A 26118-nucleotide genomic window follows, 5' to 3' on the forward strand; every position below is an offset into this window, starting at 1 on the left:
GTTCTTCTGGGAATTTTTCTATTTCCAATTCAAGACAAGAGGATGATCAAGCAACTCTGCTATCTGACCCCTGAGGCACTTTGCCACTAGTTGGAGTAAGGCCACGTGTGTTGTTCGTTTTGAGAGTGCAACTTGGTTGGTTCCCCCTGTCCAGTGAAGCCAGGGAAAGCTGAGGTGTGTCCAGTTGCACCAATGTGGAGCCCTCTGCTGGTGTTTTACGTTTAGCAGCCAAGGTAGTTGATGGTCTCTGCCTCGAACAAGTGGGCAGACTAATTGTATGGTTTGGAAAAAAGAGGATGGAAGGCATATTGCACTGTTGTTTCTGTTTGCACTGTTGTTTCTGTTAGAGATATATGAACAAAGTATTTGTCCAATGTGTATAGTTGTGCACAGACTACATTGTGCTGGGACCATTAGACCTCTGTGAAATGGTATTCTATGGTTATTGATTGGCAACGAGATCTTGTGCATAGCCCACATGTAAAATGTGTTCATGTGTTAATAAAAGTGACTGTTAATATAAATACAGCACAGATACCGCAAATAGAGTGACTTGTAGGTTGCGAGAATCATGTAACTTGGAAACCTGCCGTTGAGGTGTATTTGCCTTTGGATCATCTGTGGGATGTCGTAAATGGTACACTGAAATCTACAGAATCAAGATTTTTTGCTAAGGATCAGAAGGCGAAATCAAAACTAATCCTATTGATAGATCCAGTAAATTACATTCACACAGAAATGGCTACGTCTGCATAGGAGGTACGGGACAAACTTAAAAACGCATTTGAAGATGGAGGTTCAACCAGAAAAGTAGGATAACTTTGTGAGCTGATAACTACAAGATTGAACAAATGCAAAAACATGGATGAATAAGCAAATAAAATAATGTCATTCTCAAATTGTCTGAAGAATACTGGTTGGTTGGTTTGGGGGAGGGAACCAAACAGCATGGTCATCGGCCCCATCGGATTGGGGACGGATGGGGAAGGAAATCACCCATGCCCTTTCAAAGGAACCATACCAGAATTTGCCTGAAGCCATTTTGGGAAATCACAGAAAACCTAAATCAGGATGAACGGACATGGTTTTGAACCGCGGTCCTCCCAAATGCGAGTCCAGTGTGCTATCCACTATGCCACCTCACTCGGTGGGAAAATTGATTTAGAAATTGCTGAAGAATGGATTGGCATTTTATTGTTATCTGGACTACCAGAGACATGTTCACCTATGATTATGGGTTTGGAAAGTTTGGGAATACCCATTACAGTGAAGAATGTGAAGGTAACGATTCTACAGGACATGAAAAATGAACCAGATTCTTATGATCCAAAGAAAAAACAGCATCAGGTTTATACTGTAAGATAAAAGCCAATAAAATGTTTCAGAGGCCAGAAGACTGGATATTTTTCATCACAGTGTAACGGAACATTGAGTTATCAATGAAAAGAAGCATGTTAATTCTAGTATTCCTGAGAGAAAACTACCCATAAATGTAAGGCACTTTCTGCTTTTTATTCTTTTAGTGCAGCAAGTGAGGATCATGCAAAATGGTTTCTAGATTATGTGCATATCATTAAAGCTCCATCAGTTTTGTATGATGTTCACTCAATGCCCGACATTGGAATTTCCACAGTCAATGGGTCTAAAGTGTGACCTCGCAGGAAAAGTTGATCTTAATTTACTAGTGAATGGGGAAAAACAAACTGTACTGCCCATGATGTACATTATGTGAAGAAAATTGTAACTAATATCCTGTCAGTAAGTGTAATAGTAAAGAAGGGTAACAAAGTTATCTTCGATACAGAGGGAGCCAAGATAATCGATTCTTGGGTGGCATTGTAGCTACTACAAATATTTAAGAGGTGTATTTACAAATTAAATACAGTTCAGGATATTGCTGAAACTGGAAATCAACCTGTTTATGCTGCAAAGATTTCTTGTGGTTTGTGAGACTTGGACATTTGAAAAGAAAAAAGTATGGCCTTATTGAAGATTATGGCAACAGGGATGGAAAATTATGGAAAGAAGAACGTGAAATGTGTCAGCAAGGGAAGCAGGCCAGCCTGCCATTTAAATCAAGTCTACAGATGTCCTACAACTCATTCACGCATATGTCTGTGGACCTATGGAGAATAAATCCATAGGAGGTAGCTACTATTTTGTGGCATACATAGATGATTTTTCTTCATACAGTCATGTTTACTTTATAAGTACCATGGATCAACTGAGTGATTATTTGCTGATTATTGCAAAACTGTTGAAAGACAGATGGGGAAGAGAATTAAAATTATTAAATCAGACAATGGATCAGAATATGTAAACAGTTAGTTTAAGGAACAGTTGATTGAAATGGGTACCAGGCTTCAGACTACCATTCGCTATAGGCCCTCTCAGAATGGTGTTGAAGAACATGCCGAAAGAACTAGCGTAGAGAAGGCAAGAAGTATGCTGAGTGATGCTGACTGAGCTACATAACAGTTTCTGAGCAGAGGCAGTGTCAACTGTGATGTATTTAATTACCATATTACCTATCAAAGCTGTGAGAAACACAAATCTTAAGAAGTATGGACTGGGAAAATACTGGACCTAAGGCACTTGAAAGTCTTTGTATGTGATGGCATGGTGCAGATTCCAAAACAATTAAGTAGTAAATGCAAAATCTCAAAAATATGTTTCTACTGGCCACTGTGAGGATTCAGATTTTGAGTGGTGGGGACAAGGAGGAGGCTGGGGCGGGGAGGGAGAAGGATAGCAGATTAGAGATGGCAGACGGCAAAGTGCTGGGAGCATATAGGGACGAGGGGTCTAGTGTAGCAGGGGATACAACCCGTCGGATTTGGACAATTACGTCACAAGTCGCCAGAGAGCAGTTTACCATTTTCGCTTTTGCTGTTATGTTTCAGTTTCGTTTTTTTACTGATTGCTTAATAAAGTGGATCTGTTTATTCTATCTCGTGAGATTTTTTTTTAAAAAAAGCCAAAAAACACTTATCAGCCACTGAAGGGAGCTACAACACTAAGAAGAATCGCTTCTCGATTGGCCACTTGTGACGTCATTGTCCAAAGCCGACGGGTTGTATCCCCTGCTGCACTAGTCCCGGGACGAGTATGTAATAAACAGTAGAGATGCACTATTTTTGGAGAATTCTAAACAAAATGTTGTAATTGAATTTTATATGGTTTGTTTTAGGATGATGCAGTGTTTCTTTATTGTTGCATATTTAGATTGTCCCCAACCTAAGCCCCCAATTTTCCGTGGTTGTCCCGTTTGTTACATTTCATTTTTGAAGTGAGACATTACTGTCATTTTTATTTTTGTTCACATTTGTTGCCACATGTATGTAGGGATGTCATGATTGCCATATTGTATGCGCTGGAACTAGCCATTTCCACCATACTGATGTTGTCACGGGTCAAAGCAAACGGGCGGAATGTGACGCTTCTGTAATGCCAGTATTTTTGATATGATAGCTCTTGGCTTCTACCCTTGCAAAAAAGGCTGTAGAATTTGTATAGGAATTATGCCCGATGCCAAACAGTACATGATTCATTTTTCTTGCACTCAACCATGTTGCAGCAAATAGTGTGCTATTTTCAGAGGGTTTGTAACTCATTTGCCTGTCTTACAGAAATCCAGACATTATTTTGTGTCATATAGAACAACTCTTCATAATTTTTGCAATTTCTTTTTATCTGTAGCCTATATGTAACTGCTGTATTTTGAAACAAAATAAATAATTACAAGAGTGTCAAAGTGGGGTATCGGATACCCCCTTCCCAAAACCGAAAATCTTGTTGTGGTAGCAAACTGGCTGCTTGCAAAGCCTAATGTTCACATCCATGCCATATTGAAAACTGCAAGGGTGGGTCACAATATGTAACTTTTACCAATAACTGGTTTTGATTATAATAACCATCATACCAAGATTACACACCACATGAGGGCTAGTGTTCAGAGAAGCTTAGGAACCCATCACCAAAACTTGTTTCTCCCAGTAGAATGAAGCTTACGTATGATTTGGTCTGTTTTTGTTTTTTTAATTTATTTTTATATGAAGTGCAATCACTGACATTCCAATAGGCTGCCAAAATTTCTTTCCTGGACTAGTAGTAAATATGTATATATATTTGAGAGTATGATTCTAAGCTGTTAAACTTACCGTTACATACTGGAGGGCATTCTGATGAGAATTCATTTCATTTCTCATACATGAATTACTAATGGCACATAAAATTGTACAAATATTTTATGATGCTCACCTGAAACCACAAGCTATTTACAATCTTGCTTAGCAAGAAAAGAGGCAACACCCACATGGTGCTGAACGTCCAAGTGAGTATTGGATGTATCCATGACCAGACAGTATTTTCTGTGTCTGGTGAATGGCCGAAGAGTATGGACAAGAAGAATCTCAAAAAAGGCAGCACCCCACATTCAAAAAGAAATATACTGAATAAAAACACAACACCATTTAGTGCACAACACTGTAGTGCCCGAGATAACACGGAAACTGTCCTGGAAATTAGAATGTTTTAGAAAGCAAACATAATAGTATTTGACTGCCAACAGTGTTGCATGTGGATAAATTAAATACAGTGCTTACTCTGGCTCTTTGGAAGACACTTTCGATGTTTCATCTTTTCTAGAGGAATCCCTTCTCCTGGGCGTAGCGTCCTTCTTGGGTGTACTCTGAGATGCCTTTTCTTTTATCTGCTTATCCAGAATAAATATTCCTACAGTGCCTTTTATGCTATCTATACACCCGCGGAAAACAGCGTACATTATGCCCTAAAAGAAGATGCGTCGTTAGAACAGTGTCACTCAACACTGCAAAGTAAGTTCTTGCAATCCAAGGCAACAAAGTATATCGGGCAGCAAGATTTTGCACCTTTGTAACACTTTTTAACAGTTTCTGGGAGATGTGCAAGAAAACGGGGCCATTCATAAAGTATTCTGTTACTCGAACTCCTGTAATAACTAAAATGACTTACATAAAAATGTTCCATTTTGTATATTCCGCGAGTCACATTCAAACAAACTCAACTACAACATTCAGAAAATATCATTGCAATAACAAATCACGATCGATTCTCGATACGAAGCGCATGGCTACATGTCGGGGAAGGGCTTGCTTTGTCATTATTCTTTAGTGGAGTAAACGAGAAAATAAAGATCAGTTATGTTAATATTTCGTCGTCTCCATTAAATGATAATGAAACGATAGATCGACACAGAATCTGATGTCAGGGGAGGAGCAGCTGCCACAATAACCTTGTCCAGTTGTCTGGTTTGTGATGCATTATGGTTGTGTACGGTGTTTATATCGTATCGAAGTCTGGTGGTCTGATATTTAATCATGATCACAATGTACCAAAAATTGAGACAGAAAAAACGTTCAGTTATCCCTTGGATATTAAGCTTATATATGAAAATAAAAAGATAGTCGTTGTTTTTGGTCAGAGGGATGGTATAATGGGTAAGTTTTTAAGTGTCAACACAATGCAAGATTCTGGGTTGAACCACAGAGGAACTACCTGAGAGTTACCTTACGTTGAAATAACATTTTTGAAGGGGTATTTTTGTACTTGTCTTCAGTTCGAAGACTGGTTTGATTAGATCTGCATGCTAGTCTATCGTGTGCCAATCTCTTCACATTTACCGCTACCAGCATTCGTTTGAATTTGCACGTTTAGTCTGGAACATTACTATAAGAATTCTTTTTCATTGCATTATTTATTATAAATACATCTGATTTCACTAAAAATTACTCGCCCACGTTTATCACAAAGTCAAAAGTACCTCCTCAGACCAATTATTCTACTGCTTGTGGCGTCTGAGTAAACCACACATTAGTTTTAATTCCTTCTAGTTTGAACTGCTACATTAAACTATTATTATTGTTACTAAGTAAGCATCGTTCGTTGGCCATGCCCTGCCAGATTACGTCCTATCTTACCGACTATATATTAAAACAACTACTAAAACTAACATAACAGGCAAAAAACTTTACGCAATACTGATTTTATAAACTGTGTTTGTAAAGAAAACAAACAACTCTGTACAGGTCTTTAATGTTTCTAGTTTGTGGTTACAAATGTGGTGATATGGTGTTGACCAGTCAACAGTTCAACTTATAGGGAAGAATCCATTTACAGAATGTAGTGGCTGTTGCTTGAAGATATTATTCTTACAGCATAGGCATGATTCTAGCTCTGAACGTCCTCAGTGGCAACGTTTTAACATCCAGTGGTAGGTGGTCGAACATCTTCAGGACTGCTGTGGGGAAAACTGTCCAGTGTCTCACTTCATGTGACAACTTGGAATATCAATGGCAGCCATATCAGATGTGTCATAGTTGTGAATGTCTTGGCTTGCAGGAGCCTTGATTTTCTTTTACATAGGCAAGAGTCGAATACATTCAGGCTAAATATTGTAATTGTTCTTAGCTGCTTGAAAGTGGATCTACAGTGGTCAAATGACATGCTTGAAGATATTATTCTTACAGCCTTCTTTTGTAGGAGCAATATGTTTTTACTTCCGGTAGTGTCTCCCCAGAGCAGTAATATGGCTGTGGAATAGTGCACCTTCCTGTTATCACATATTTGAGCTACCTGAGGAGATAAATTACTCAAGAGCTTAGAACACACATGTTGATTGTGTTCGGTCCACATCAGCTTTTTGTCAGTTGTGATTGCCAGGAGTTTGACACCACTAACATTTGCTATGCGCCCACAGTCGACAACGCTGCATAATATTTTCTGGGTTGTATCTTCATTTAAGTTCATTTTGTTTGATTTGATCAACTTTTTGGCTACTTAAAAAGTGACTAAATAAATAAAAACAAATAGGCCTAAATAAATTCAAAATCCTTTAGTGTGTCTGCTGAATTTGTGTGTCCTTAGTTATTAATGGTGTATCATCTGCAAAGAGCAGGGTGTGACCACCACAGCATTAGTCATTGACAAATATTAAAAAGAGCACAGGGCCAAGTATGGAGTCTGCAGTACACCGTCAAGTGCCATTTCATAAGACATCACTCCCTGGATGTGAGCACTTTGCTGCCTGTATTTTAGGTAAGATGACTTAGCCTCAAAAACCACACCCTTTATACCATAGGATTGTAATTTTTCCAACAGTGTCTTATGAGAAATGCAATAGAATGACTCATAGAAACCTAGTCCCAACAGGGAATCATATAGCGCTCTTAGAAAAAAGTGTTCCGAGACTGCTACCTGAAATGCTCCTCCAGGATACTGGCAAGAGGGAGATTGAGTTAATAATTAAATCTCTAAAGACCAAGAACTCTCATGGATATGACGGGGTATCTAGCAGAATACTGAAGTATTGTTCCACGTATGTTAGCCCAGTACTTAGCCATATCTGTAACTTTTCCTTTAGGAGTGGTCGGTTTCCTGACCGATTAAAGTACTCGGTAGTGAAGCCACTTTATAAAAAGGGAGACAGGGATAATGTTGACAATTATAGACCTATTTCTATGCCATCGGTGTTTGCTAAAGTTATCGAGAGGGTTGTATATACAAGGTTACTGCAGCATTTAAATTCACATAATTTGCTGTCAAATGTACAGTTTGGTTTTAGAAATGGCTTAACAACTGAAAATGCTATAGTCTCTTTTCTCTGTGAGGTTTTGGACGGATTAAATAAAAGGTTGCGAACGTTAGGTGTTTTCTTTGATTTAACGAAGGCTTTTGACTGTGTTGACCACAAAATATTACTGCAGAAGTTGGAACAATATGGAGTAAGGGGAGTAGCTTACAATTGGTTCGCCTCCTACCTTAAGAACAGAAAGCAGAAGGTAATCCTCCGCAATATTGAGAGTGGTAATGATTTTCAGTCCCAATGGGGCACTGCTAAATGGGGCGTTCCCCAAGGGTCGGTGCTGGGGCCACTGCTGTTTCTTATTTATGTAAATGATATGCCTTCTAGTATTACAGGTGATTCAAAAATATTTCTGTTTGCTGATGACACCACCTTGGTAGTGAAGGATCTTGTGTGTAATATTGAAACATTATCAAATAATGTAGTTCATGATATAAGTTCGTGGCTTGTGGAAAATAATTTGATGCTAAATCACAGTAAGACTCAGTTTTTACAGTTTCTAACCCACAATTCAACAAGAACTGACATTTTAATCAGACAGAATGGGCATGTTATAAGCGAGACGGAACAGTTCAAGTTCCTAGGCGTACGGATATATAGTAAGCTGTTGTGGAAAGCCCATGTTCAGGATCTTGTTCAGAAACTAAATGCCGCTTTATTTACCATTAGAACAGTATCTGAAATAAGTGACATTTCAACACGAAAAGTAGTATACTTCGCATGTTTTCATACGCTTATGTCATATGGTATTATTTTTTGGGGTAATTCTTCTGATTCAAAAAGGGTATTTTTGGCTCAAAAACGGGCTGTTCGAGGTATGTATGGTGTAAGTTCGAAAACCTCTTGTCGACCCCTATTCAATAGTCTGGGAATTTTGACATTGCCCTCACAGTATGTATTTTCTTTAATGTCGTTTGTTGTTAGCAATATTAGCTTATTCCCAAGAGTTAGCAGCTTTCACTCAGTTAATACTAGGCAGAAATCAAATCTGCATGTGGAATGCACTTCCTTGACTCTTGTGCAGAAAGGAGTGCAGTATTCTGCTGCATCCATTTTCAATAAGCTACCACAAGAACTCAAAAATCTTAGCAGTAGCCCAAACACTTTTAAGTCTAAACTGAAGAATTTCCTCATGGCTCACTCCTTCTATTCTATCGAGGAGCTCCTGGAAGAGCTAAAAAATTAAGCAAATTCCAGTGTTACATTCTTGATTTTCTTTATTTAAACTAACGACTTGTTGCCTGAATATGTTTCTTATATTTCATTTTATCTGTTTCTACAATCGTGTTATAATTTCATGTATTGACTCGTTCCATGACCATGGAGACTTCTCCTAAATGTGGTCCCACGGAACAATAAATAAATAAATAAATAAATAAAAATTTAGATCAAAAGAATTAGTGCTGTGCAGTTCTTTTCTTCAACTGCTTCCATTATTTTTGTTGTTACATCAAGTATTGTAGTAAACGTAGATGTCCCTCTTCTAAAATCCCTGTTGGTTATTCAGTGAGAGGTTGTAGTCTTTGAAATGAAGCAACAGTTGGTTATTCATTACAGTTTCAGCACACGATATGCCACATATATCTATGCTAATACAGTGTTTAAAACCTTTCACAGTTTTCACTATGTCCTCTGGAAGCACTTTCTTCCTCCTGGTCAAGATACAACTATTACTAAAGCTGATACTGCTTGTAATATCAATTTCCAACTCTGGTACTTCAGCTACATTACTCCCAACAACACCAATAAAGCCATCAGGGCTGCAAGCATTTAATAGGGCAGTGGGTCTTTTTCTGTGTTCGCCAACCAGTTCACAGGCCACTTTGCATGGGTTGCAGGCTTCAGAAATTAGCTTAATATTATAACCCTTCTTGGCTGCTTCTACTTCCTTTCTGTAGAATCCTTTACCTTTCAGATAAGAGCAATGAATCATATCTTTGGCTCTGGCATCTGCTGCTGTTTTGTTGTTGTTGTTGTGGTTGTTGTGGTCTTCAGTCCTGAGACTGGTTTGATGTAGCCCTCCATGCTACTCTATCCTGTGCAAGCTTCTTCATCTCCCAGTACCTACTGCAGCCTACATCCTTCTGAATCTGCTTAGTGTATTCATCTCTTGGTCTCCCTCTATGATTTTTACCATCCACGCTGCCCTCCAATACTAAACTGGTGATTCCTTGATGCCTCAAAACATGTCCTACCAACCGATCCCTTCTTCTAGTCAAGTTGTGCCACAAACTCCTCTTCTCCCCAATTCTATTCAATACCTCCTCATTAGTTATGTGATCTACCCATCTAATCTTCAGCATTCTTCTGTAGCACCACATTTCAAAAGCTTCTGTTCTCTTCTTGTCCAAACTATTTATCGTCCATGTTTCACTTCCATACATGGCTACACTCCATACAAATACTTTCAGAAACGACTTCCTGACACTTAAATCTATACTCGATGTTAACAAATTTCTCTTCTTCAGAAATGCTTTCCTTACTATTGCCAGTCTACATTTTATATCCTCTCTACTTCGACCATCATCAGTTATTTTGCTCCCCAAATAGCAAAACTCCTTTACTACTTTAAGTCTCTCATTTCCTAATCTGATTCCCTCAGCATCACTGCTGTTTTAACTTGGTCATTTAGCAGCAAAATAACACACATTGTGTTCGAACTTGTAAGTACACCATCCTTGCCTTTGCCCTTTTTTTTCTTCCATTTTGTAGTTTACTTAAGGGATTCTTTTGTTGCTGGTGGGAAACAGTTGTCAAAATTTGTTTTCAGGAGCTGGAAAATATATTTGAAACAATCATTTGGTCCCAGTCCTACATCTTCAGACTGCAGTCAAATCCAACAAGGGCATACTCCACTGCCAATCAATTTCTGCTCATTTAGTGTGTGTACATTTGTCACCTGTGTATGACCAAACATTATTTAAAATGCCAAGACTCATGTTAGGATGATGGTTAAAATTTGCATCGAGCCATTGAGATTTGAATACTCCATGGTTTCCCCAAATCAGTTAAGGCAATTGGTTCCTTTGAAAATGACATGGCTTATTTCTCTCCTCATCCTCACCAAAACAATACCTGTTATATTTCTAGTGACCTATTAGTCAAAGGTACATTTAACCATAACCCTTGTGTTTCCACTTTAATGTGTTATTGATTTGGATATACTGGATGTTAGAAGGATGTGCCAGGGAAGGAATAAGTAATTGGAGTGACTTTAAAAAATTAGCTTAGGAAATTAGTGTTCACTCTCAACTCAAAATATCATTTACATGTTCCCTCACCCAGTATAGAGAAATTAAAGTACAATATGGTCCCTATTTCTGAGCAGTTAGCAGATCTGACTGCTATTTGAAGGAGCTGGTTAAATTTCCAATATTGCCCAGGATTTTTATTTGCTGGTAGGGCCTGAACTAGATGAACTCAGCCTTGTGAAGATTAGTTGAGGAGGAACTTAAAATGAATAGTGATTTTGAGATTGCAAATCTGATAACAGTTGGGAGAGTGATGTGATCAATATACTGATCCACCAGAATATTATGACCACTGACTTGCTATTGATATAAACCCATCCAGTTGATAGCAGAAATGATTGCTAGTCTCAGTCTCTCTCTCTCTCTCTCTCTCTCTCTCTCTCTCTCTCTCACACACACACACACACACACACACACACACACACACACACACACACACGGTACACAGTGTATTTAGTATCAGTGAGCATGCTGTCTGTGTGTAGAATGGGGAAGGTGCGCCATTCTATCTGAGCTTTGACCAAGGGCAGATTGTGATGGCCTGGAGCAAGAGCGTTTTGGAAACTGCATGACCCGTTGGGTGTTCAAGGAGTGCCGTGGTGAGCATCTTCAACACATGGTGAAACCACATCCATATGGCATGGGGTTATGTGGCCACCCATCATTACAGATGTTGGACATCATAGGCAGGGCAGACTGGTAAAGCAGGACAGGTGACGAGTTGTGGCAGAACTAACATCAGACTTTAATGCTGGGCAAAGTACAAGTGTGTATGAACACACAGTGCACCGAAGACTCCTAATGATGTGCCAATGTTAACAACACGACATTGGCTACTATGACTGAAATAGGCACATGACCATTGGCGCTCGATGCAGGTACAATGTTGCATGATCTGATGAATCCCGATACCTTGTTCATCATACCGATGGGAGGGCACAAATCCATTGTCTTCCAGGGGAAGAGCTCCTTAACACCTGTACTGTGGGCCAGAGACGAGCTGGCAGTGTCTCCATTATGCTAGGGAAACATTCCTGTGTGCATCCATGGGTCCAGTGGAGTTCATGAAGACACCATGATGGCCAAGGAGTATCATACCCTGGTTGCAGATTGCATACACCCCTTCATGACGATCATGTTTCCCAACAGCAGTGGCATTTTTCAACAACATAATACACTACATCACAAGGCTAGGAGTGTGATGGGAGTCGTTCGAGGAACACAGTGGTGAGTTCCAGTTGATGTGATGGCCCTCCAACTCTCCAGATTTGAACCTGATTCAACACATCTGAGATGTGATTGAACATGGCTTCAGAGCTCATTACCCCCCTCCCCAGAATTTATGGCCATTAGGTGAGCTGCGTGTGCAGATGTGGTGCCAACTCCCTCCAGCGACCTACCAAGGCCCATTGCTTCCATGCCATGACATGTTGCTACTGTTATCCTTGCCAAAGATGGGCATACCAGCTATTAGGTAGGTGGTCATAATGCTCTGGCTGATCAGTGTATATGCTCCTCCATACCAGCTTCAGTGATGCTGTTTTCCGAAGATGGCCATGGCTTCTGGTTAGTAAAATTTGATCCTTATGGCCTAATCACAGAACTTTAATACTATTTGGTATTTTGTGTAGCCTGTTCAAGATATTTGTCCAAGTAAATCGTACGAGGCCTCAGAAGCTATCAGGCATTGTAAGTGTCAATACATCACTAGTGTTAACATATACAATAGTCAATACAATAGTGATAATAAATATAGAACTAACTTACAATGTCATACTTGGTCAGGTTATTGTTCTTGACACATATGACTTGGTACCCGTGATCGTTCCCATTTAAATACACCCAATCTGTGTAGTAGTAGTAGTAGTAGTAGTAGTAGTAGTAGTAGTAGTAGTAGTGTCAAGGCTCCTGTTTTGGCCACTACCTCACTTTGGCCACTTTGATGCAGTTAGTGAATTTTGAAGCTTCTTGTGAATATTAGCCAATCTTGCAATAGCTTATTATGAACAATATGAAATGTGCTATTCAATTAGATGTAGAAGCATTCCTTTATTATTGTTCAGAATCATGATTTTATGAAAATATCTGTGTTGAAGTTGTTTCACAGAGTTTTTCTTTAAGCAACACGTAATTTGTTTTTAATATTCTACACATTTAAATAAAGCATCAGAACAAACTGTTGGAAGGTAAGGTTAAGTATTATAGTTTCATTTCTTACAAGTTCAGTATGGTACAACCCAACAACATATTATTAAACTTCTGTGGCCATTAACAAACCCATCTTTAGTCATGGTTCCCTGTTACGCCCATGCTTTTGGCCATAAGTAGATATGTGTGTGTCCTGTAGTGGCCACTTTTAAAAATATGACACAACATCTATAATACAGATTTGGTCTTCATTTCTAACTAGGCTGATTTTATTTAAGTAGGCATATTTAAACAGTTTCCAGTATTTTTTTTATACAGAGATAGACCTAATTATTAGTCTTGTCTGAGCACCTCATATTAATTGATGTATCCTTGTAACTTAGTGAAATTTGTTACATGAATTTTGAAAATATAACACTTTTTAACCCAAAGTTTTGGAGTCAACCAAAAAATAAGAGATTCCAGTATCCTCTCAGTGGAGTTAAAAATGCGCTGGAGGCTATTGCTGGGGGAAAGAAAGTTGTTACTGCAAGCAAATTGTATAATGCTCCAAGAACAATAAGGAATAAAGTTTCTGGTCTGTCTCCACTACTGGGCACTGTGGCACATATTCTGTCTTGAGAGGGAGGGGGAGAAAAAATATTGATGGGCTTGGTTGTGGACTGTCCAACATGATGTTGCCAATTTGTGAGGACAATCTCTATTGATCTTTGCAAAAACTTATTGAAAAGGCAGATTTATGAAATTCTAAGGCTGCATTGCAAACAATCAAACTGGAAAAAAGTGGTATCGTGGCTTTCTTAAGAGCGAGAAAGTTTTTTTCACTAAAATATGCTGGATGTTAATGGGGCTAGAGGTTCCATTACAGGGAAGAAAAATAAGAAATTGGTTCCAGGAAGTATCTGAAGCTCTTAATGATTAAGGATATGTTAAACAACCCTAACAGAGATATAGCTTTGCCACAGCCTCTGGGACATCTCCAGAATGAAATTTTCGCTCTGCAGCAGAATATTTACTGATATGAAACTTCCTGGCACATTAAAACTGTGTGCTAGACTTAGACTTGAAGTTGAGACCTTTGCCTGTCACTGGCAAGTTCTCTACCGATTGAGCTACCCGAGCATGACTCGTGACTCATCCTCACAGCTTTACTTCTGCTAATGCCTTGTATCCTACTATTCATACCAGCGCACATTCTGCTGCAAAGAGAATACTTCATTCTGGGAACACTGGCAGAGTTTCTAATATCGGTAAAACATCTTTTTCCTTTCCCCTAAAGGGGAATTAGTCTTAGGTTGTTTCTAGGCCAGTCATTACAATACTTTTTGTTTATCTTTTTTCTATTCCACTAAATTGCTGCAACTTTTACCTGCTGTATGCCTGTTTGTTTTGTTATGTTCTTGTATAAAGAACAAATTACTTTCTAAAAAATTGATTCTATAATTATTTGAAGCCTGTTTTTACATGCTCATAACATACAGCCTTTGAAACAATAGTTGATTTCTTTTTAAGATATTCTTATACTTTTTTCCTATAGCAAACATATAACCTGTTTTGAATTGTCCTTAAGAAGGCCATAAGTCGTGCCTAGATGCTAGTAGTAGTAGTAGTAGTGGTGGTGGTGGTGGTGGTGGTGGTGGTGGAGTAGTGGATAACTTTTATGTAGCTATCAAATGTCATTTAAGGGAGAAAAAGCAATTCATATTGACAAAATCAAGCAATGTAAACAAAGGAAACTCCAGGTAGGAATATCGACAGTGTAGGAAAAGATAGATTGCTACTTACCGTAAAGGAGACATGTTACATGGGAGATAGGCACAATTAAAAGACACTTATTCATTGCATGAGGCGTGCTTGCTTGTGTGTGTGAATGGTGTTTGTTTCTCTTTTGCTGATGAAGGCTGCGACCAAAACTTTTGTGTAAGTGTCTTTTAATTGTGCCTGTCTGCAACTTAACGTGTTTTCTTTACAGTAAGTAGCACTCTATCTTTTCCTATAATTCGTTTAGTCAGATATTTGCATATATACAGGTCTAGTTTGACAAGGATGGAACAGATAGTCAGCTGTAGCCTTATATCGTGGACAGGGCCGGCACAAGTGACATGAGTCACAGCTTGGGATGCAAAACTGAGAGGATTATCAGAGGCGCCACAGGTGTAAGAATTCTATATGTGACATTCCAAATTAGTAGTGGCTGCTTCGGGTGCCAAAGTGAGTGGAGCACCAGGGTCACCCACGTGGGATGTTTATAAAAAGTGCATATCACTGCAAATGGTGAAATCTGACACAGGTGAAAGAGTGTGAAACAAAAGAGGGTTGGGGTGGGCTCGAAAGTCACTTCTGTGGAAAAATGTTCTAGTACTCTTCCTGATAGTAGGAAACCATGGAAAACCTAAATCAGGACAACTAGTTGTCTCGGAGACTCCTCTCTCCTGAAAATATGACCAGTCTGCTTAAAATGGCTCAACCTCATTCATTTTACTCCTAGTGTACAATACAGGTCAGCTGATCCTATTGAGAATAGATGTTGGCTTTGTTCCTTAATGTGATGATGATGTGACATATTATGTCATATGTGTGCAAACAGAACATTGACATTATTTCTTTTGTGTCTATATTACTTTTTGTAATGTAGGTTGTGATGACACACTGCCCTGTTGTGTAGCCTGGGGTATAGATTAGATTGAAAGATGAGAGTTTCATAAATTCTTGCAAAGAAATTATCTAATAACATAAAAAGCTGGTGCTACATTGATAATTCATTTCTCAATACCAGTTGCTGAGTGCATTATTGTACACACACTGTCAGTTGACATCAAGATCCCATGATGATGTTTGCTTTCCATTTTATGTATCCTAACTTCTTATTTGCTTACATGAAAACTGTGTGTATATCCCTTCATAATTACTGGAGATGAGCTCAGAACAAGGATAAGATATCTAGTTGTATAAGTTCCAGAGCTTTGATGTAGGGCTCTGAAAGTGTAAGAAAAAAAGAAGTTTGTATACTGATGTGTGTTTTATGACTTACAGCATTATAAATTACTTTGAGCACAGTAATAGTAAAAAAGTGGCACAGGTTCCTCAGAGCAAATATACACTTCCTTATTTATTATACTAGATTTTCTATGATGTTTATCGTGAAGACAGTTTGAAATCCTTTATTATCACAAGGAAAAATTGACAGCATTTTAGTCTGGTTCTATTAACATGCGTTGATGTCATGTAATATGTACATCATCATCTTTTCTTGACTGATGAGGAGGGAATTTGCATTACAGATTTCATCAGCTATTAGTTCTACTTCATATTTTAATATCTCTGCTGTTCTTGTTATTACATAGGCCATGAGATCATTAGAAAAAACTACTGCACTTACATTGTTGCTTCATGTTAAACAAAGTCTACATTGGAATATCGACAATAAAAAGAATAGATTGCTACTCACTAGAAAGATGACATGTTGACTTGCAGACAGGCATAATGAAGAGACTATTACACACTGAGCTTTCAGCCAAAGCCTTCTTCAGAAAAGAAAGAAACACAAACACACATTTACACATGCAGGCACATTTGGCCACTACCTTCGGCCCCTCTGGCCAGACTACAGCTGTTGTGTCCAGAGTGGGGCAGGGAAAGGGGAGGAATAGCAGGGTATGGGTAGCAGGAGAGAAGAGTGCCATCTGGTGGAGCATGCAGGGGCAAAGGTGGTAGGACAGTGTTGCCAGGTGCAGCATCAGGAGGCTATGTGTGATGGAGGAGGTGGGGGTGGGGGACAGGGCGCAGAAAAGGAGAGGAGCAGAGAGGGGAAAAGACTGGTGGTGCATTGTCAGTGAGAATTTCACAATGAGGGCAAGACGATATGAACTGGGAGGAGATGATAGGATAGAGGGGAGTTGAAACTGTTGAGTGAAAGGTATTCGGACAGTAGGTTATCATAGGTTAAGGCTGGGATAATTTCGGGAGCAGGAAATTTACAAGACCATGAAGATATTGTCAGTGAACCTGAACCAGTCAAGAGTTCGAGGTTTTCGGAGGCTAGGAATGGGCCATAAACAGGTTGCCGTAGGATGGTGCCATGCAGATGCCTGTGGCTATGCTGTGGATTCATTTGTACACCTTCCCTTCAAAGGAGAAGTAGTTGTGTGTTAGGGTAAAATTAGTAAGATGTATGAGGAATGAGGTTTGTAGTCTGAAGGACACTGGGAGAGGTAGTGTTCAGTTGCAGCAAGACTGTGGCCATGAGGGATGTTAGCATATAGGGATGCTGCATCAACAGTGGGGAGTAGGGATTCAGGAAGTAAAGAAGCAGGCATGTGGGCTGGAAGAAAAGCCATTACGCAAACAAACAGTGATATAATTAAGAAAAGGAAAGATGGCTACATTGAGCTGCAGACCAGCATAACAAAAATACTGCTACACATGTTCCATCAGTTGTACAGGAACTCCCTAATATAAATAGTAAATACAATTTGAACTTGTACTTAGATTCATGTAGAATACTAGCATGCATGGACAGTCACCCAGACTATATACCACTAAGTTCAACACGAAAAATTCTAGTAAACAGTGGAAAAGCCCTCTGGAATAATAACAATATGAATTAGGATAGGTTGCTACTCAACACACAGATGAGACATTGAGGGGCGGACAGGCTCATTTAAAAGCAGACTAAGCTATCATACAAAGTCCTACATCAGATTTAGGAAAAAATCTGGGAAGAGACTTCATCTGATAGCTTAGTCTACTTTCAATGGGAGTATGTGCTTTTTCTAAATCTGGCAAAGGAAGTTGTCCAATAGCTTAGTTTACTTTTAAATATGCTTGTTTGTTGCTCAGTGCTTCATTTATGTGGTGAGGCATGAAGTATTCTAATACATGTTGTCAAAACATTCTGTAAATTATGTAAGATTTCACTTATTCAACCTGATTTTCGGTACCTTTGTAGAACTGCAGTTTGTTTTATAATGTTTCACATGATACTGTATCGAAAGCTTTTGATAAATCAAAATGTCTTCTCCGAACCACTGATCTGGTTTCCGTATGCATAACACATTGTGCAAACAAAGGCAAAGCAACTTAAATTGTATCTTAACCCAGCATTAGTTGTGATTAATTATCACTTAAGTCTGAGTGTATTTAAAGGTATTTTTCGATTGAACTGTCCAGTGTAGATTGTGTCACTTCTGACACAGGCCTGCAACTGTCACAACTTGAGAAGCCAGCTTCCTAATTGACTAGAATAACTATTATATAATTTCTGTTAAAAAGAATATCACAGCCCAATCAATCCAAAGAGCAAGAAATACACTTAGCAGGCTTAAACAGTTTCACTAGCCTATCAATAGCATGACCTGAGTATCCCTGGGAGAGGAACTAGGTATGATATTAATGCTCTCAGGAAGTTTCCCATACCATGTTAGAACATTTTGCCCAAATCATCACCATCGTCAACAACTGCTATGACCCAGCCATCTACAGTAGTGAACATTCTCTGAGAGGAGCAATTGTGGCTTGAGTTCTTCCAGTGATAAAATCTAAAGCAGTCCTTAAAGGCAATGTCTGGTATCATTCTTACCCTATACCTCTACTATATTATAAAAATCTGTTACACTACTTCTAATACAGTAATTTTACAATGCTTCCCAAGCAGAGTTCGGAGTTCAATTGCTCTTCATAACCCTTTGCAATTTGTAGTCATTCACTTGTCTCCTGACACAGCTGAAACAACAGAATCATTTTGAATGTGAAAACGTTTACTTGCATTTTATTGTCAGGTGGAGGTAAGAGTCATGCTACTGTTCCTTCTTTCAATTTTGACATGAATACAGATATTGAGATAAGTAAATACAAAATACTCAACTACAAGTGCTCAACAATGGAAAGGCTACTGAACTCAATGTGATCTCTGTATAATTCTACATATAGGATAAGAAGCAATGTATTCCATTGTAGCAGCACTTTATTGTAGGTTGCTGGAACAGAAAAGCATCAAAAAAGTTTAGAAAATGGTGCAAGTCATTCTTGTTTCCAGGAAGAGTTCTGAGACAAATGCACATGTCTGGAGACCTAATTCACTGGCAATGTATTTTAGAACACATTTTATGCTCATGTATTATGACACAGACCAAAATCTCCTGTGCAGAAACCAATTCCACAAACATCAATTTTGTGAAACTGTGATCTCTCGATTTGTTCGTGAGATCTAGAAGAGAGTAGATTTGGGCACCTGAGTTGATGCTATGTTCCTTGACTTTCAAACTATGTTTAATAAATTTATACTTTGCCATTTTATGAATCAAACACGAACTCGACTAGCTTTTTGTGATTGGGTTGAGGGCTACTTGGCTGATAGAACTCTGTGTCATTCTTAACAAATTGAAATAGTCAGGTATGAAAGTGAGGGAGTGTTATAGGGTTGCTACTCTTCAAGATATTTATAAATGATCTGGTGGATATCTGTCAGTATATGAGCTTGTTTTATATGCCAGATTGTAATAAAATGCAGGAAACTTTCAAAGGATCAAAGTTTGGTACACAAATTGTCAGCTATAAGTATAAATAAATGGTCATTATTGCACACAAATAATCAGAGACCCCCTCCCCCCAATTGTTTGATTAAATGGTCTGTGATCAGTGACTGGATATATAAAGAACCATAAAATGTGCAGCAGTATTGATCTGGTCCAAAATATTGTGGAACAATACATTAAAGTAGTCATAGGAAAAGCAGACACCAAACAAATTCATTGGAAGCATCTTAAGGAAATTTTATTCACTCAATGAAGTGGTAAGTTGCATAATCCTCATTCAACTGATTCTTGAGCATTGCCTGTCAGTGTGGACACTTACCAGTAAATGTTGCAGCACATCACTGTGAATTTTCAACATTTTGGCTTCGTATGGGGAGGAGAAACACTGACAAAGACTCACCAGTTTGTGGTGAATCTGATTTATACATTTCATTATGCTACATTTTGATGATTTCCCATTTATATTACCATGAAAGGACAGAAGAAAACACAGTTGAAATCTGTCCTTTCTTTTAGCTGATGACAGCCTGTTTTAAAATTTTGCAGGATACAAAGTAAATGTTTAGAGTTCATTGTATTGCAATGTGGCTGGCTCATCTTTTTTTAGGACTAAATGTAGTACTTAGCCACCTCTTTCCACTTCTCTTCCGATTTTTATCTAGTGTTTGAAAATCTTAAATAACCCATGTTTCAACAGTTTATTATGGACACTACTGACCCAACCATGTAACCCCCACAAAACCTTTCCTCCTCCTCCTCATACACCACCACCACCACCACCACCACCACCACCACCACCGTTATTCGGAATGTTTGCTCTGTTGTTGTGGGACTTAAGAGTGGTATTTGTCAGTGTTACAAGTTTTTACTTCATTTTTTTTTATTCCATTACACATTTCTTTTGCTGCCGTCCTTGTTTGAAAACAGACATTTTTTACTGGCACTAGTAGTCCAGGTTTTGCAAGTTTTATTTAACAAATAAATAATTATATCTTTCCTTATTTCAAACTGTTTGATGATTATGGGAAAAGTTGGTAAATATTTGTAACTTTTAAAACCACCATTAATCACGTGGGAAAAATTGTAGGTTTCTGTGTGGAAAGAAAATGTCAGCTGTGATCCATATAGTTCCAAGGGATAAAAGGAAATTCTTGTTGAAATTTCTCATTTGCTGTATTTCAGACGCAACATTTATTACATTTTTGTTATTTTTTTCCAGTTGGACATGTCTTAATCTCAGTGAATGGGATACCAGTCACAGGGAGACAACTGGATGATGGTAGAGATGTATTTGAGGTTTTAGAAAATGAAGAGAATTTTCCTCTTAACTTGAGATTTGGAAGATCTAAAATGACAACCAATGAAAAAATTTTCTTGGCCAGCATGTTCTATCCACTCTTTGCAATTGCAAGTCAGTTAAGTCCGGAGCCAAGAAGTTCTGGAATTGAAGTACTGGAAGCAGATACCTTTAAACTCCACTGTTTTCAGACACTTACAGGTGCAGTAACTTTGCACCTCACATAGTATCTGAGCATATAGTTTATGAAGCTGACAATTTTTTTTTCTTTTATAGGAGTAAAATTCATGGTGGTAGCAGAACCTCAACAACAAGGGATGGAGGTCCTGCTAAAGAAAATTTATGAACTGTATTCAGACTATGCACTGAAAAACCCATTTTACTCATTAGAGATGCCAATAAGATGTGAACTATTTGATACTCATCTCCAAAGTTTACTTGATACTATAGAAAAACAAGGAGTAAGTAATGTGTAGTTGGTAATACAGGAAGGAACATTTGAAAAATTGTTTCAGTTTGTTTGTATTATAAATATAAAGCTTACAAGAAATCTGTGATATATGACTAAAATGATTGTTCAATTCACTATTGAAATGTAGTTGATAAGGAAAAAAAAATAGTTTTCATATTGGTTCAGAAAAAAGAACAGCTTGTTATATTTCTGATTTCTGTACCTCTGATCCCCAAGATTTTATCTGATTCTGGTTTATCATTGATTTTTATGGTGCCTTTCTTGTCATCATTGTAAGACACATTTCTGTTGTTCTGTCTTTGTTTCTTCAACATTTGAAAAATCGAAAAAAAGTGATAGTGTTGCTGAAATCTTGGACTGAAGTAAGAGTCACATAATAGCACAGTTTGGGAGTAGTTCACATTTCTTTGATGTATTTGCAAAGCTTAATTGTGGATGCTGCAGGAACTATGAAGAGGGAAGCAAACAATGTCTTATGCTTTACTTAAATGACAACACAATTACTCTTCTGTACTTTTAAACTTTTAATTGCTCAGTTCCTCAACTAACACAGTGAATAGCTACATAATTGGATAGATAAAAAATCTTCCCACGAAGTGGCAGCAGAACACATACATAAAAGACTGATGTGATTGGCAAGCTTTTGAGCCAGAGGCTCCTTCTTGAGGCAGAAGGGTTGAAGAGGAAGGAAGAAGAATGAAGGAAAAGGACTGGAGTGGTCTAAGAAAGGGGGTAGATTTTGGGAAAGTCACCCAGAACCACGCGTTAGGGCAGACTTACCATACAGGATGAGAAGGAAAGAATGATTACGAAGCAAGCTGGGAGATTTTTACTTCCCCTCATGTTTTGCCATCTGCCTCCTTAAAATTCAGTTTTTCAATTTCAAGTAATTACCATTAACATACGTAAATATTATCTGCATTGCCATAGAAGAGAAAGGTTGGTCCTCAGTTTTAAAGAATATAACATCAGATCTAATTTCGTGCTTAGTTTTATGCATGTAATTGATTTTCTATTTTATTTTGACTATTCCTAGTTAGTATCTTTTGTTATAGGTTGAAATCAGTAATTTTTTGTAACTTAAATTCTGTTGTTGACGTATAAACAAATATAAATTCTGTACTCATTATAAACATTTGGAAGACGAAATACTAGTAACCTAAAGTATCTGTTTGGCTGTAGTTGGAAACATGTTAGCAAAGCCAGCCCTTAATTAATCCCAAACTAATTAACAGTTTGTCCAAAGTATTATTTAAACAAATAATATGGCTTAACCCTTGCAGTAGAAGAAACTGTTAAAAAGAACCAGTTTTTCAATGTTTTCAGTTAATTTAATGAGTTAAGTTTTTAATTATAATTTCTGTAAATTAAACTTCGAACAATGTGTAATTTCAGTACCTATTATTGTGATGATATATAAGGGCCCAAATTTTAGTCATGAGACAGTTAGTCCGTGGCTGAGTTTCAGTCGAGAAACCTGTGTTGGTTAGAACATCAACAACAATGCTTCAACTTTTCTGTAAGTGCTACGCAATTAGACCGTGTGTAAAAACAATGACATAGGTACCTTTCTAATCTTCAAGAACTGTGAACTTTGTTGCTAGGTTTTTACTGCTTGTAGACATTCAATAGTAAACTGTTGTAGCAGTATGTAGAGGTTTGTCTGCACACTATTAATGAGGCTTCGAAAGTTAAACAATAGTGCACTGGCCAGATAACTGTATATTATCAGGAGGTTGTGAACAGTGAAATTAAAGTACTGTGAAACGCAACCGTGCACCTGTCGGCTACATGATTTACAGTAGTCAGTGTTGGAATCCACAACCCATTTTTCAGCCAGTGTAGCAACGCAGTACGTCGACACTGAGGACATCGAACAAATGAAAGAAACAAAGAAGGTGAGCCACTACAAGTAGTTAACTTTACTACTGCGTTATCAAATAATTTGTATCATATTGACAGTAAATATTGGTACATGGGACACATCAACTGAACAAAAGTGTCACATGCATCTTAAAAAAGTACTTGCATGGTTGTATATTGTCTATTTTCAGATTTTTAAATGCCAAGTCACACCATAGTTAGAGGTCCACTTTAAACTGTCTTCTTCTGATTGGGAATTAACTACATGTGGTGTTCCTCTAGGTTCCATCTTGGGTCCATTGCTTTTTCTTGTGTACATTAATGACCTCTCATCTGGTACATTGCCAGATGCTAAGTTTGCTTTGTTTGCAGAACATTGCAATAAATAGCCAGTCAAGTACAGGTTTAGAAATGGCTGCTAATAAGATTTTCACTGACATTAATAAATGATTTAAATTTGATTCTGTGTCGTTAAACTTTGAAAAGACCCACCACATGCAGATCACAACCTATAATAATTTCCTCCCAGCATGTGTATAACATATGAAGGCATGCAGATAAAAGAGGTTGACAGAGTTAAACTTCTGTGATTATATCTCTATAATAAATTCAGTGGGGAAGGGCATACCACAGAAGTACTGAAGCGCTTAAACAAGTCTGTACACTCAATGCGAATGTTGTCAAATGTAGGAGATATAAATACAACAAAACTTTGCATATTTTCATTCTATTATGTCATATGGAATCATATTTTGGGGTAACTTGTCAAACCAAGCAAAAGTATGTAATAAAATGTAAATGGATAGATAAAAAATCTACTCAACCAGTGGCAGCAGGAGAACACACACACATGCAAAGGTTTAATTTTTACAGGCTTTCAGAGCCAGTGGCTCCTCCTCCTGGCAGAAGAGTTGAAGGTAAGGAAGAGGGGTGAAGGAAACGGACTGGAAAGCCTTAAGAAAATGGGTACAGTTCAGAGAAGTCACCCAGAACCCCAGGTTAGGGGAGACTTAACAGATGGGATGAGAAGGAAAGACTTCTCATCCCATCTGGTAAGTCTCTCCTGATCCAGGGTTCTGGGTGACTTTCCTGACCCGGATCTAGATTTTTTATCTATACATTTACATTATATTGTCAATAATTGATTATTTTCATAGCTTAAGTATGTTATAAGGCTCATTTTTGGTGTAAATTCAAGAACATCATGTAGAAACCTGTTCAAGGAACTGGTTATTGTAACTGCTTCTTCTCGGTATATTTGTTCCTTAATGAAATTTGTTGCAAATAATATATCTCTGTTTCCAACCAATAGCTCAATACACAGTATCTATCGATACTGGGAATAAGAACAATCTGCATAAAGACCTGCAATCACCTGCCCTGATCCAAAAACTGGTCCAATATTCAGGAACATACATTTTCAATAAATCGCTAGCAACCATTAAAAACTTGGTTTCAGGCAAAGCACAGTTTAAACTGAGTTTGAAAGACTTTTTGATAGGCAACTCCTACACTATGAGTGAATATCTTAACAGGGACTGTTAGATCAGCTTAAGTAAAAATGTCTGCTACATTTCAGTTTTGACACCATTGATCACAACAGTCAAGATTTGGTATTTTGTGTTACACATTTATTAAAAGTGTGTAACTGCATTTCATTCTGACAGCGTATTAATTCTGTAAATATAGTTCCAGTTTACTGTAATTTACTCACAAAATTTTGACAATCTCCTGACAATCAATCAGGGAAGTGAGTATTATATTCAAATGTTCTATGTTTTTCATGTTATATGTTCTGACATGGTCCACACCCATGAGAATCATCTCATTTTTGGGTCTGTGGAATGAGAACTGGATCTAATCTAATGTAATGTAATTACTGTGTAATACTATACTATAGTACATAATTGTATGAAAATATTTAAGCTTACCAATTTCCATATCCTCAAAATGTGGCAGTTGGTCTTATGGCAAAAATAGCTGAACTCATGAATGTTGCTCTACAATATAAGATTACTGTACGTAGTTTTCACTAGTATGGATACCCAAGAATTTAATATTTTTATCGTTTGTCCACATCAAGAATCAAAGATCAGTGGAATGCTAATGAGAAAACTTGGGGAAAATATTACATAAAAATTCCTCTGTCATGCCCTAATGATATGGAGGAGATTTCAATCTGCCATCTACAGACTGGAAGATGGAAAGCAATGATGGAGAATCTTGTGCTGCTGTTTAACAAATGTAAGATGCACTTCTGCTGAAAGATGATTATAAAACTACTTCTATACATGATTGGTAGCAATGGAAGTTAGTAAGGAATGGGAAAGACCTGTCTGTCATTCAGTAACTTGTAGAAGGTTACAAAGAAAACAGAGTGAAGTGCATGGTAGTTTTAACGGAAACCAAATCATTGCTCACACACACACACACACACACACACACACACACACACACACACACACACACACTGAATGAAGTTAAAACAGACATAAAAACAACAGTGTCAGAACAATTCAGGGAATTTGAAAATGTGGTCTTCTGAGTTGTCAAGAAACTCTAGAAGTTTTGGTTTCTCATAAAATTAGTCACTGGAGCAAAATCATCTCTTCAGATGCTGATTAATCACAATTGCACTGAAATGGAATAGGATGTAGTGAAATCTGAAACACTAAGTTCTGTCATCAAAGATCACAGCAAAGTTTCTGCTTTCTGCCACTGCATAGATATGGAAATGCTGGATGCGTAAATTACGAAACACTGAATTGAAGACCAGCTCAAATTGCTGGATAGGGGACAGGCCACTTGATTTGAAGAGGGCACCATTATTTTCAGCTGCATATCAAATGTGCACAAGACCTGACACTCTTCTAGGAACTGTTGATCATAAGTCACTGACATAAGAAAGTATACCACAGGACCTAAAAAAAAGA

At 37.9% G+C, this 26118-nt stretch overlaps 2 protein-coding genes across 3 annotated transcripts in view; one reads left to right on the forward strand and one right to left on the reverse strand.

The window, feature by feature from the left end:
- Positions 1-5291, reverse strand: part of LOC124803130 (etoposide-induced protein 2.4 homolog) — a 41217-nt gene extending 35926 nt beyond the window's left edge. Inside the window, exons 1-3 of one of the 2 annotated variants that reach the window (XM_047264310.1) lie at positions 4993-5291; positions 4605-4789; positions 4261-4516 (exon numbers count right to left, since the gene is read on the reverse strand). In XM_047264310.1, coding sequence (XP_047120266.1) covers positions 4261-4516; positions 4605-4789; positions 4993-5007 — 456 coding nt within the window. In that variant the 5' untranslated portion in view covers positions 5008-5291. Of the gene's footprint in view, positions 1-4260; positions 4517-4604; positions 4790-4889 lie in introns of both variants that reach the window. The other variant, XM_047264309.1, reaches the window with a different exon arrangement.
- On the forward strand, positions 5100-23094 carry LOC124803131 (trafficking protein particle complex subunit 4). Its single transcript, XM_047264311.1, has 3 exons — positions 5100-5477; positions 20773-21051; positions 21127-23094. Exons 1-3 carry the CDS (start codon positions 5303-5305, stop codon positions 21324-21326), a joined length of 654 nt encoding a protein of 217 aa, XP_047120267.1. The 5' UTR covers positions 5100-5302; the 3' UTR covers positions 21327-23094.
- The last annotated feature ends 3024 nt before the right edge of the window (positions 23095-26118 follow it).

This window comes from Schistocerca piceifrons, chromosome 6, assembly GCF_021461385.2.
Source record: "Schistocerca piceifrons isolate TAMUIC-IGC-003096 chromosome 6, iqSchPice1.1, whole genome shotgun sequence".
In the NCBI taxonomy this organism is placed as follows: domain Eukaryota; kingdom Metazoa; phylum Arthropoda; class Insecta; order Orthoptera; family Acrididae; genus Schistocerca; species Schistocerca piceifrons.

What these genes read in the sequence shown, in the direction of transcription:
- LOC124803131 (XM_047264311.1), top strand. Translation starts at nt 5,303, where the DNA reads ATGGTTGTGTACGGTGTTTATATCGTATCGAAGTCTGGTGGTCTGATA. An exon ending in TCAGAGGGATGGTATAATGG is followed by an intron (nt 5,478 to 20,772) that starts GTAAGTTTTTAA and finishes ATTTTTTTCCAG; the next exon opens with TTGGACATGTCTTAATCTCA. An exon ending in CTGTTTTCAGACACTTACAG is followed by an intron (nt 21,052 to 21,126) that starts GTGCAGTAACTT and finishes TTTCTTTTATAG; the next exon opens with GAGTAAAATTCATGGTGGTA.